Source organism: Oreochromis aureus, linkage group 20, assembly GCF_013358895.1.
Source record: "Oreochromis aureus strain Israel breed Guangdong linkage group 20, ZZ_aureus, whole genome shotgun sequence".
NCBI classification, from domain to species: domain Eukaryota; kingdom Metazoa; phylum Chordata; class Actinopteri; order Cichliformes; family Cichlidae; genus Oreochromis; species Oreochromis aureus.
This window is the reverse complement of record NC_052961.1, coordinates 26,720,137-26,733,502: the sequence shown is the minus strand read 5'-3', so window position 1 is coordinate 26,733,502 and position 13,366 is coordinate 26,720,137. Positions and strand designations below refer to the sequence as shown.

General features: G+C 39.1%; 1 protein-coding gene across 2 annotated transcripts in view; it reads right to left on the bottom strand.

Moving 5' to 3' along the window:
- Positions 1-13,366, bottom strand: part of cep104 (centrosomal protein 104) — a 35,745-nt gene that overhangs the window by 12,612 nt on the left and 9,767 nt on the right. For both annotated transcript variants that reach the window (XM_031755232.2, XM_031755233.2), the window contains 6 exons: positions 11,607-11,762; positions 11,229-11,456; positions 10,196-10,411; positions 9,118-9,285; positions 5,542-5,715; positions 2,041-2,217 (listed from right to left, as the gene is read on the bottom strand). In XM_031755232.2, coding sequence (XP_031611092.1) covers positions 2,041-2,217; positions 5,542-5,715; positions 9,118-9,285; positions 10,196-10,411; positions 11,229-11,456; positions 11,607-11,762 — 1,119 coding nt within the window. The remainder of the gene's footprint in view (positions 1-2,040; positions 2,218-5,541; positions 5,716-9,117; positions 9,286-10,195; positions 10,412-11,228; positions 11,457-11,606; positions 11,763-13,366) is intronic.

Genomic DNA, 13,366 nt, shown 5'->3' with positions numbered 1-13,366 from the left:
TCAATTCAGTTATTTACCTAGCTGCTAGAGCAAATCAAATGAACATAGATAAGCTATGTATGTTTTGCAGTATCATTCGGATCTTTATCCCTAAGTGTGACAGAAATACGATAACATGGGAAAGTACAGTATTGCAAGGAACGCTCACATGTGCAGTCACCACAATGATGATACGGGCTCAGCTCTTTGTGCTTTGTCATTTGTGCTGCGTCATGTATGCTTTTGTACCCTCAGGAAGAGTGTAGCAGTTCTGTGTTTGCGCAACAGGGATAATTCAAGCAGCCAATCTGAACGCTCTATTCTTTCAAAATAAAAGTTGCATTACTTATTGTTATGTATCAGACTGAAACTAAGCCAAACCAATTCTATTTTTCTGTCTTCACCATGAGAAATATCAACACCTCTGTTGCAATTTCTCTGATGATGGTATAACAAGAAGAAGTCTGCAGGTAAAATAGCTCTAAATCTGATTAGCAAGGTGGATTAAAGGATATCGAGGGGAAACATCGGGGACAAGGCAACTAAGTAATAAAAATAACTGGCAATTCATTCATTCCTCATTGACTTTCAGTTTAAACATGCTGTCTGCTCGTGTTTTACATGAAAGCGTAAAGTGTGACAGTCAGGAAAGAAGCGCAGCGGTCCTGTAACATCTCAATTCAGGCAGAAAATATTTTCCAAGCAAACACATGTGGCAGTCAATACAAAAAAGGGTCAGGAGCTATGCAAGCATGCCCGAGCATGCAAACACAGTCCGTGCAGTTCCACCTATGTGGCTTTGGCTTCAATAGGCAGAGAAACTCAGAGGACAAACCTAACAATTTGCTCAAGACTAGGGCTGAATTGGGAGTGGGGGGTAAAGTAGGAGTGGTTAAAAATTACGCACATTTTCAACAGATTCATGAAATCCTTTCAATGAATTCAAGAGCACCTTAACCTTTACGCTTCATATCTAAATGTACACACTGGTTACCTTCTGAAGTTAATGTGTGGAAAAGCACCAGATTGCAAATGCATGCTTTTCTCTCTCGCATCTTGACTCGCTCAGCTAATTTAAAAGACCAGGATGTCTTGGAGAAACATGATAATAATGACACGAGGGAAGAAAAAAAGCTTTTGGAATGAGACACCTGCTATAAGTCAGGAATTTTTCACATTTCCGCACCAGCAGTGATGTACACATACATCACAAATTCTGAATTTGTATACAGTTTGTGAGCCTTTACCACAAGGTGCACACAGAAAAAGTAAATCACTAAATACTTTGTTCATATTCTGAGTTTTCCTCAACAGAAATCCTTTAGCTAAATTAATAAAACTGACCTCATGTTATATGTGTCCCTTGACATACTGTTAAATCTATACGAACAGCACATACTGTAATACTGCAAGACTGTGGCGTTCTTTTACTGTTGCCGGAATAAGTTAATAAAATTGAGAATAACATTAATTTGAAAGTGACGCATGTCTGAACAAATGACTAAAGCCAGCAGCGTTACATGTACTGGTTCTCAAAAAGGTTTCAGAGAGCAGTACGAGACAGTTTGTTGGCCTGCTTCAGTTTAACAGTTGGATAGTTTGCACATAGATATTAGGTCACTGCTGGAAACCAAAGGAGTGCAGGAGACGTTAAAGAGGGTGCCAGCAGTGACAACATTGACTCAGCTGACTGGACATTACTGAGGGCCTGTTTACGTAAATGAATGGCCACAGAAGGCCTGGGAGGGACTGCTGCCTTTCTGTAAAGTTGCACCACAATTACTGAACAGAAAGTCAGCTTATAGGATCTTTCCTTTTCCTTTTCTACTTTGAAGTGGAATGACACAGATTTCCATATTTTATATAGTTTATATAGCACATATCATGCTGTAGTCGCTTTTTCCAGGAAGGCATTAACTGTGGATCGTAACACTGTCTAATGATTTAAATATAGTAGGTTTTATTTAATTGTACACCCAAAGAAAACACATTAGTACATTCATATTTAGAAATGGCATAAATATCACACCAAACATATTTATTATGGTTCAGGTTGTTTACCGTCATGACATTTTCCAGGGTGAAGCCAGAGTTCTCTGTACCAAGTTCAATGAGCAGTTTCTCGAGTAGCTCAGCCCGACTCTCAGCCAGGCGAGAGGGAAAGTTGGATTTGAAAGGTTTAACCAGCTCACCGGGGATCATCTGCAGGGCCCTGACATCCTTCAGAACAGCAATTTCCTACATGAGGGACAAGAGAAATAGACAGCAAGATTTAAGAGGGTGTAAATCATGCGATGTATTTGTAGACTTGCACCTGCAAATGAAGTAATGCAAGTGCTATATACCTCAAACAAATTACAGTGTATGCTTGTGTTGCTGCACGTGGTAATTTGTCATTCAACACTGGCCTCTGGCATAGACACAAGTCATGACAGAAAATACAAGCTTACAATCAGAGTAAAACTCAAGAAGGGTCTTAGAAAACCCTGTCATTGTTTTAACCACATCAGGTGATTGGAATGTATGTCGGAAATATAGGAAGACACGCAGAAAAAAAGTGTGCGACTGGCTCTCGACACACAAAGAAGCATTCAATCAGTCCCTGAGTCAAGCTCGGAACACAATCCAGCAGATAGAGGGGCTGCGAACTTAAGTCTGTGAGCTATTGAGGGAAAGGGCACCCACCCTTTCTTACTCAACACACACCCATCCATGAGCACACAGGAACAAATTTGACTAACCAAATACACAAATGTACAGTGTACGTCATCTGTCCACCCAGCAGCCAAGAAACATTTTCTTCTCTCAACCCAGAAGTCCAAGTGAAAGCGGGGTTGTGCAATAAAGAGAATTTTATAGTTGAATTACAGAGAAAACTGAATAACTGACATCAAATGATTATTGTGCTGCATTCTGTTTTGTTATCTTGTTTGTTATCTTGCACCAGTAAAGAGCACAAATTATACCTCCTATACCACTCCACTTTAGTACTGAAATCACACAAGTGGTGACTTCAGTGTCTGGAATATGTCTGAGGGTGGTGCAGTTTGTTGCAACACCTCAAGACACTTCCTTACTCGCCTTCTGTTTCTAGCTATCTAAAATGCAAAACTGCCCATAATTATATTTATCTATAATTGACTGCTTTGCACATTCAAATTTGCCAAAGATTGCTTTGCATTTGCAAGTAACTCTTTCTAGCACCTAAAAAAAGGCAAGTTTTCTTTAACCAGTAATACTTGCTGTCATTCAGTGGGTGATTTACAAGACTCTGTGCACTCTTGTGTAAAATACACTCTTGCTGCTTCCATAACAAGAGGCTAAGTGTCCGGTGCAGCTAATCAAAGCCATTTAATGACTAATTGATTAACATCATCATCAGAAAGTGTGAGCACCTCGATAAAGCCAGATATTTTGGTGGTTTGTTGATCTGGAGCATTCGGGTGTGTTAACACAATGCCACAATATTCCCAGCAAAGTCACCACAAGCTCAGACCATGCACTGCTCAGAAAAAATGAACAACAAAGCAATAAATAAATAAATAAACAAGAGATAGATTATTCAGCCTTTACAGGCCTAATTTAAATGTTCATGACAGTACAATTAGAAAAAGCTAACCGTGAGCTAACCAAAGAATCTTCTCTCTTCAGATGTGGTCTAGTTATACGATTGATTTAATGTCAGGGAGATCTCTTTTAAATATAACTTGTAAGCCATCGTTTAGTCTCCATTTGAGCACACACACCTATCTTAACAGTTGTCGATTTACATGTCAGTGCATGTACCCTGAGTATATGTAGCAATTAATCAGTTTAATAATGAACCTGTGAAAACACTGCAATACTTTCCTTGAACAGTGCTGCCATCAGACACACCTGATTTATCACTGCATCACTGTTTCCATTTCTTAGTCTTGCAATAATAACTTTGCTTCTTGTTTAAGCACTGCTGACGTGTGCACACGGAGCTTAGTAGTTTCTACTCATTTCCTGACCACTAATATTATGTAATGCAAGTTTATACGTTAATGTCAAATCATCACCACATGAATAGTTCAGGTCTCTCCATCCATGTCTACATCAACCAGGTTTATAAACAAACAAACCAATAAATACATGCACAGCTTGCATCTCAAAGCCAAGCCAGGAGCTACCAAGAACCTGTAAGAAGGAATGTTGTCCTGCGCGCTACATAGTGCATGCTTCAAGTCCACAATCAGTCACCACACCTTACATTAAATATACATGAAACTGCTTTGCCCATTGTCTTTTTTTATGAATGCCTTTAGAAATATTGAACACATTAGTCATTCCTGGAGTTTCCAATGCTTAGAAAAATGAACTGGACTTACTGGATCTAAGTGTTGCTATGATGTTTTACCACTTTGCCCTTCCTTTTTTTCTCCTCAGTTTAAGCTTCATAGAAGTCCTCTTCCATACTCCTGATAGTATTTCTACTTAAGGGGATACATAATAATTATTTTAAGAAGCATTTTGATATATTTACCAGGATTTTGCCCCAACTTTAAAGTGACATTCTTAGAAAACATCATTTGTTCATTTTTACACCGGAATAAGGAGCCTGGATGTTTATGCACAAAGAACAGAGAATATTGAGGGAATACTCTCAGTACTTTGGAACAACCAATCCAGTTTTAGGGAGATGACGCAGCATATTCTGCTACAACTGGTGCCTCAATCCAGATATACAGAGGCATCACACAAAAGTAATAATTTTTGGAGGAGCACTGGGAGGAAAGTTGGATTGAATTTTGCACATGTTGGAACTCTTCAGTGTCTTTGATTACAGTGTAGTATTTATTAATACTAATTTGAAAATAACTTTGAATGCAGACTCATGGTGGCTGCCTAAATGAGAAATAAGCAAAGACTGTTACCAATTTGTGTCATTGTCACTGCGTGGGAAATTTAGTACTTAACAGGGAAAGCTGTTTAGCTTTAACAAATCCCAGCTATAACGTTAGACTGCCATATTTTCTTTATGTACCGTAATTATAAATGGAAAAAGCATAACCTAACTCATGATGTGACGTTTCAACACAGCCACATGCTACTTCTACTGCAGAATATTTTAGTGCTGGCTCACTCTACCATTGTTGTGTTTAGTTGGATATCAAAGCAAAACTTGGAATTTACCAGTAACCTACCAACAAGACAAGCATGGGAATAATGTGACATGACTCATCAAAAGATTATGGGAATCTGTAGAAATCTCTGTGTGACTTCTAGCTTCGCTGTTGAGCAGCTACAATCTCATACCAGACAAGAATAGGACATTCCTCTGGTGTAAAAACTGTGTAAAACTATGCCTGCCAAAGGTTGTTACTGTTGGCATTCTTTTTTCCCCAAGTTCACCGGTTCATCCTGTGGAAAGGTGACTTTTTTTGTTTGAATCAATCATAGGTCAGTTGGTTTTTCTAACATCATAAAAAAGGTTTTCACTTAGCAAACACACAATTAAAAGGAAAGAGCAGGGTAACACAAAAGACCAAAAGGTTGATGAATGATGTTGAGTCTAACTGTACCAGTGTGTTACAATACCTGTATGAAGGCAGAAACTGTGGCCCGAACGCGAGTAGTGGAGTCTCCAGTCCTGGTCAGCAGGTTAGAAAGGGTCTGCTCCAAGCAGTGGGTCACCTCAGCTTGGCCCAGCCCTACACCTGGGATCAGCTGGCTTAGCATTAGCCGCAGCAGCTTCAGCGAGGCATGGAGAACCTAAAGCAAGATCCTTTTGTAATGAAACTTAAAACTTGGTGCTTTTTCTAAAATCTTACTACAATGGTTGCACCATATGTACTCATAGATCTCTGTATGGACCTATCGCCTCCCACCAGTTAACGAGGAGAATGGGTTATTAACATCTATGTTTGATATTGTTTCTCTTGCTCTTTTTTAAACATATGTTAAAGAGGTCTGAGAGAGACACTGATGCTAGAATCCTCATGAAGAAGAAGAAAAGCCACAAATTAAGTCTGTAAAAGAAAAAATATTCCAAATTAAGCTTGTCAACTTGCAAAGTAAAGGTAATGGAAGATTAAATTTAATTTAAAGTCAATTTTGATCAGATTTATATGTTCAATTAATAAACAGTCAGTATGATTGACATTTTAAAAGTCATGAAAGTTTGCATTTTGCACTAGTGTATGTACTTCGGTAGGTCAAAGATAAAGACCTAATCGCTGCTCATACATTTGTAATTTATCCCTTGCAACAGGTAAAACTTAAAAAAATCTGAAACGTTACACAGGTCCTCCCATTACACAAAAAAGTTGACCCTAATGGCCTAAATAATCAACGTCCCATCTCAAAAATGCCCTGCTTATCAGAAGCCCTTAGATTCCTTTATAAGGGCTGAACTGTGAGTGAACAGTAGAACTGTGAACTGTGAACAGTACAGCAAACCTTAATAATCATCAGTGTTGCGCTACACTTTTCGTACACTTAACATGAGCATTTGATTCAGCAGATCATGGCATTCTGATTGAAAAGTTATGCTCAGTCAGTTTACATGAACAGTCCATTAATTGTTTTTATAGCAGTCTTTCTCATAGAACTCAAACAGGAGTCTTCAGATTTTTCAGGTTAGTCCATTTTTTGTAACTATAGGTGTTCAGTCTGATCCAGGGATGCCATATACTATCTCTGCTACCTATAGCAGCAGAGCTAGTATGCATTAACTATTATGCTTATTAAGATTTAAAAAAATAATAATATGCCACTGACTATTGCAAAACTACAGTCTGCTTTTGATACATTTCCAAAGACATCTAATCGATCATAAGCTGGGAGAGCTGAACTGGATCTGAACTGAGTGTGATCTATTCACAAGATCAGGTAAGAGTAAAGAGCCTTTGGTTCATATTCCAACCCTTCATCATCAGTAACACTTTTTAATGCTCTTTCTCTTCTCCATAAAATCACTATACAGTAAAAAAAATGTTGTCTCTACTTGTTTATGGTGACACTGCATTGTAATTTCTCTCACCCCAACCGGTCGCAGCAGATGGCCCCGCCCCTCCCTGAGCCTGGTTCTGCCGGAGGTTTCTTCCTGTTAAAAGGGAGTTTTTCCTTCCCACTGTCGCCAAAGTGCTTGCTCATAGGGGGTCATATGATTGTTGGGTTTTTCTCTGTATTTATTATTGTGCTATCTACTGTACAATATAAAGCGCCTTGAGGCGACTTTTGTTGTGATTTGGCGCTATATAAATACAATTGAATTGAATTGAATTGAATTAATAAAAAGTGTGATGGCACTCCCTATCTAAGAGAAAAGAGCAGCATTGTATGTTTATTTACCAAAGGCTCTACTGCAAAGATTTGCTTACATCTGCTAACATTTGAATGTCTGGTTTCTAAAATTAGCCGTTCACCTTATTCAAAGCTGAACAAACTGGATTTAAATACTTCGCTGCTTACAAATTATATGAACGACATTTGAACATTTTAGAACATTGTATTAGATCTTTTAGACTTTGCATAAATATTGCCTGGGCACTGTGAGTGCCAATGTCTATTTAGCATATACAAATCGTATATAAATTTAGGACAAAAAGTATGCAAATTTATGTCTTATTAATTATCTTTGTTGTAACAATCCTTCTTGGCAATAACTCTTATACCGTTTATTTATAAGCCTGTTTAAAATAGAAAAAAAACAGAATAGGCCTTTACTGTAATTGTACATGTACAAAAAATGGCATGTGGCATTTCCCTGAAACAGTGCCACATTTCGTTTTTGATTAAATATCGCTATTAGCAGTTAATTAAAAAAACGCACACTTCTGTTGAAACAGACATTTCCTTGGCCTTACTATGTTTCTCAAATAAATTACCAATATTTGTGGAGTGCAGTGTTTACTGGGTGGATTTAGATTGTAATAGTATGTCTATATTAAACCTATGAATTTCTGTTATGAGTTTCTGTTCTTCACTTTTCTCAAAAAATGTTAATCAGAGGGGGGTTCTCAAATTTTGGCTAGTATTTCTCTTGTATCACTGCTCTGTTTGGCTGGCCCGAAGGACTCATACACACCCACAGATACACACAAAACTGAAAGCACAGGACAAGATTGGAAGTAAAGCCACTATAAATGATAGCAAAATTCATGACATGGCTTACATGGCACTCGAGTATAATCTTTTTGCTAAAATGAAAGGTTCTTCTGTTAAGGGAAAATTGTACTGAGTAGTCAGTATAAGCTTTTAATGATATAAGTTTACTTGTGATGGAATGCTGCATGATGATCTTTTTCTTGTTTAGGACTGACTGTTCTTTGTAAAACGTGTTCTGATATTTGTATCTGAGTCTTCCCACAGTGATAGTAAGAAGTCGAACAAGCAGTTCTGACCTCGCACACACACACACACACACACACACACACACACACACACACACACACACACACACACACACACACACACACACACACACACACACATGCTCACGTCACTGAACAAATGTATTCATTTTTCTTGTGTATAAATAAAGACAAGTGCAAGAACAGAGCGCGCACTTCACAGGGCCCCCACTCTGATGTGAGCGTTCTGTGACCGCCCTTGCAAGTAAAACCTGCAGCGTGTGTGTGTCTTCACTCTTAGACTCTCAGCTGAAGAAGTGCCATTTAGAATAAATCTCTTGACATCTTCCTACATCAATAAACCTGCTCTTACAAGATTTCTGCAACCCAAGGTTAGATTCAGAACCAGGATATAATAATATTTAATAGAAACCAAGTTTGTTAAACGTGAATTAAACAAGCCCATTTCTACGCAGTATATTAACCAGTTAACATCTTAATGTATTCTGTGCATCAAAGTGACTAGGAAAATAAACTAGTAGAGTTATTGCACCAAAGCCCTTTTCATGCCTTTTTACCATTCCATGCAGAAGGATTACAAAGCCATCCTTGTCAACACTATTTGTTTAAAGAAGCTAGCTCTGGGAGAAAGAACTGAGGCTCCACGTGGTACAGGGGGAACATTGTTCAGGGGGTGGCTGTATAAGCGGGTGCTGATTTTTAACAACACGTATGTTAGCACTGCTCGAAACCTATTTAGTATGTGTTAATTGGGCTTATTTTCATGTTAAGATTAATTTCTTTTGAGTAAATGACTCACAGATGTGACTTTATCCAAGAGGGCTTTTTTGACGAGGAAGATAGCAGCTCTTATCATGTTCCTCAGCTCTTCCTTGGGGGTGGTGGGAGAGACCTCCAAAAGCTTCTTATGCACAGAAAGCAGGGCATCCACTCTGTAGCACCAGGTTTTAGAATATGCCCCCGCCACCTGGAAGTGAAGGGCAGCAGATTTACCAAGAGGATGAGAATATACATAATAGTTACATAGGTATTGTAGCATGTGGAAAAAGAGAGTGGCATATGCTGTGAGATTTAAATGCAGCAAATACTCCAAAGACATTCATTTATTCAATTAAAACAACCTTTTAAAAGGAAATGCCAGCTATTTGTTGCATTTTTGAACTTTTGAACTTTGTAATGCCAGCTATTTGTTGCATGGTCATTCTTACAGTGATGAACTATAATTATAGTTAGTGTGCTAATAGCATCTGTATGAAATAAGCTATTTAAGTGTTTTCAAAAGAGTTCAAATTTCCCTCCCTTGTAATACTACTCAAGGAGTAGGTACCTACTTACATTATCCAATGTTAAAAATAGAGCAACAGTTAGTTGAGTTTTCTCTCTGACTGGGCTACTTACAAAACTGACTAAACACTAGAAGCTGACAGGTTGTACTTTTGCACTGACAGTAAGAAAGTAAAGTACTCCAACGACATAAAATGATGTGATGCTCTAGGTTGGTTTTTCTTCTCAGTTTTTGAAATACACTGTGACTGTGACTGACTTCATACACCCACTGTGACCTTGGAACTGGCTTAACATCAACCAGTAAAACACAATAACAATAAAAAACACTTTTTTAAACTACTTTTGTTCATTTTGGTATGTCCCCGAGGACAATACCCATGTTTTTTTGCCAAAATTGTTGAAAACAGAAGCAACTGATTTGTGTCAAAAAAAAGCTCAATGCCTTTGCTACACAAAGAGAAATTGTGCTTATGAGTGTAGTCACTCCCAGGGGCCCACTGAGATCCTGGCATGTAGAAATATAAACACAGAGGAAAGTTAACAGCTATCGTTGGCTTAGCTGGCCGTTTGTTTCACATGTGTTTTCTTACCAGGCTTTCTCCAAAGACATCTATTGGAAGACCAGCCTCTCTCTGCACCTTCTCTGTCAGGGGTTCTGGCTCTCCACTCATTTCCGTGCTCTGTGGAGTCCTTTGCACTTCTGATATTGGGGAGTGCTCCTCCGCAGAGCTCTGAGTGGCCTCCAGTGGCCGATCTTTCCTCTGAAGGGCTGGCAGCGGCCTCTCGTCGTAAGGCACACTGGTAACCTGTCACCAGAAGAAAGCAGAAACTGAAAAAATATTGACACCACATAATGAAGAAAATATAATGTATATTATAGTTTCTTACTACATTGTTTTGGTTTTGGTATACTGTTTAATGTCTCAGCATCCAAAATTAGAGATGGAAAGGTTAGAGAAAACTGAACTGCATTTTTCCTCCTGAGAAATACTTTTGAAAAATTGATCACCTCTGCCCTTTCACTAGCTTTCACTAACATTCGACTAGTGAAAAGGTCAATCACTCAACATAAAGATGACAATGAATACTGAACCCTCTCTGTTCAAGCCAAACTTCCAGCCAGCCGAGCAGAGTACTGTCTCCCGTGCCCCTGGGCCAACTGGCACACTGCTGCCTAGTGCAAGGCTCAAAGCCCTGCCTTGAGGCCAGGTTGGGAGCCGCTGGAGTCAGCCAACTGTTGCACGCTTTTAATTAAATAGTGAAACCTAAACCTGCACTAGGGCTAGTCTTAGTAGGTGGTGAGTAAAGCACAAAGGACCCCACCGGTCATAATCTCCCTGTGTGCCCTGGGTTTCAACACTACACAGGAGACTTTTTCTTAAGGTACTTTCCTAATATTTTTTTTAATAATAACACAGAAATTCATGCGAACAAGAACAATGTGTACAACTGGATCAACAAAAAAATTCTGGGCTTATCATCACTGAAGATCCCATCTAATCAAAACTAAATAAGCACTAGATAAGCTACTACTGTTCTGATTGTAAAGTATGCTTAAGGTGGAGATGTTTCATGCTTAGATTCTATAATATCTAAACACATTTGATACAGGAAGGTGCTTACATCGATTTTGAGTACAGCAGCAGGTGTACAAGGTGTGTCAGGCTGGCTGCCCAGGGTGGACGTGATGGTTTCTTCAGCTAATTGTTGATTTTTATGAATGTTTGGTTTTTTCCCCTTGCTGATTGTGTCTGTGGATACAAGAGGCTTGGTATAGACTGAAGAACGTCCTGGAGAAGACATAACAGGAGGAGGGTACTGGGCCAGGGTTGATTCTGCTGCCCTCGTCACCTGGTGACATGGAAACACAGAATAACTGAGATCATTTTAGATCAAAAGAGCCATGAATAACACAAGATTTCCCCCGCATATTTTCCTCTATCTTTTACAAAACAATAACAGCCCAACTCGCTGCTACCAAACCAGTGGCTGTTGACATACCATTGTCATATCCAGCAGGTTGTGTACTTCCAGCTGCTGGTACACACTCTTCCTGTACTCCTCCATCAGCTCCTTCTTCTTTTTGGCCAGATCATAGTCTTCCTTTTCAATCGCACATTGCTTCTCCACATCATATCTAGCCAAACGCTCCCCGACCTGGAAGTGCCAAGAATATGGAGGTAAAAGCAGCCCTGCAGCTACACTGTGACTCTACACTGCAAGCTTGAACAGATGAGAACAATTTAAGAGATAAAATTTATGTCAATTTATGCATACAAATAACACACAACATAAGCACTTTACATTACGAAAGTTAGCAGGTTAAAAACCCTTTTATTGTCCATTCTCTGTCATGATCCTGGGTCCTTTTGACCCAGCGTTTTGGGTTTTCTATTATTGTAATTTTGGTTCTGTTCTTCCTCGGTTAGTGTTCATTCTTTCCTACCAGTGTATCCCTGTGTTTAGTCTGCGTTTTGAGTCTGTCATTACGTGCATGTGTTTCCTGTTTTACTTTAAAAGTCTCTGTCTTATCTCAGTGTGTTCAGTTTACTTTTCCCCTGTCTCGTCAGGTCTGATTACTCCCAGCTGTGCCCTCCTTTTGTGTCTCATTCCCTCGTTATCCTTCTGTGTATTTAAACCTCGTGTCTGCCTCTGTTAGTTGCTGGTTCGTCTGTGTTGCTCCCCTCCGTGTTCTCGTGTTTTCTCCCTGCATCCCCGTTTCTCGACCCAAGGTTTCAGGTTTGTTTGTTAGCTCTTCCCAGTTTAGGTTTTTCAGTTCTTGTTCACCTGCCTTTGTTGTTTGTACCCACGCGTGTAAATAAAGACCCACCTGCACCAGAGCTGCCGCCTTTTGGGTCCTCTCTATAATCTCCACACGCCTGCCACACCGGGCGTGACATTCTCACCACATCCAAAAATTACGTTCTCAGGAGAGGACCAGTATATGTGTCAAAACATTGTCATTGTTTCTTTTCTTTTTTTTTTATTGACATTAATAAAAACTATTGGGTTAACTGTGCTGTTGTCTCTTGATTTAAAAAAAAAAAACAATGGCTTAAAGTGCAAAAATTTAATTCAGATGAACATAAAAAGGATTTAAACTTTCTTCTTCGCCATGGCAAACATCTAATATGGAACTGCTAAAAGAAAAGTATGGGTGTCACATGACAGGTTTTACAGGATGGAAAATTGACATCAACTTCCCAAACTTAGACACATAACATGTGAATGAAGAAATTCTAGTGAATTAAATTCAGTAGCTAATTTGTTTGCCAACTGAAACAGTCTCATGACCTCTAAACTTGAATCTACTTACAAATCTACGTGTAAACAGAAAATCTACATCTTCAGTTTGATGGTTTTCATGTGAGAACTCCTGAAAATCTTGCGTAGCTCAGGTTGAGCAGTTTGTACAAAGCTGACCTTTCTCACATGTACCACACAGCAGGAGACCATCTTACTACCAGAATGACCCCGTTTTGATTAGATAAGGGACCTGGCTGGACACAGCATGAAAGAGCCAGCAGACGTGATGCCCAATGAAATCAATGGCAGTGTTGTTCTCTCGTGTATATGAGAGAACATGTAACAGTGAACACAGAACATGAAATTACTAAAACAAAAGAATGAATGTCACACGGCAGGTTTGACAGGATGTAAAATTGACATCAACTTCCCAAACTTAGACACATAACATTTCATAACATGTGAATGTGGAAATTCTTTCCCCATGTTGTGCATTTTCCATTGTTATACCTCTC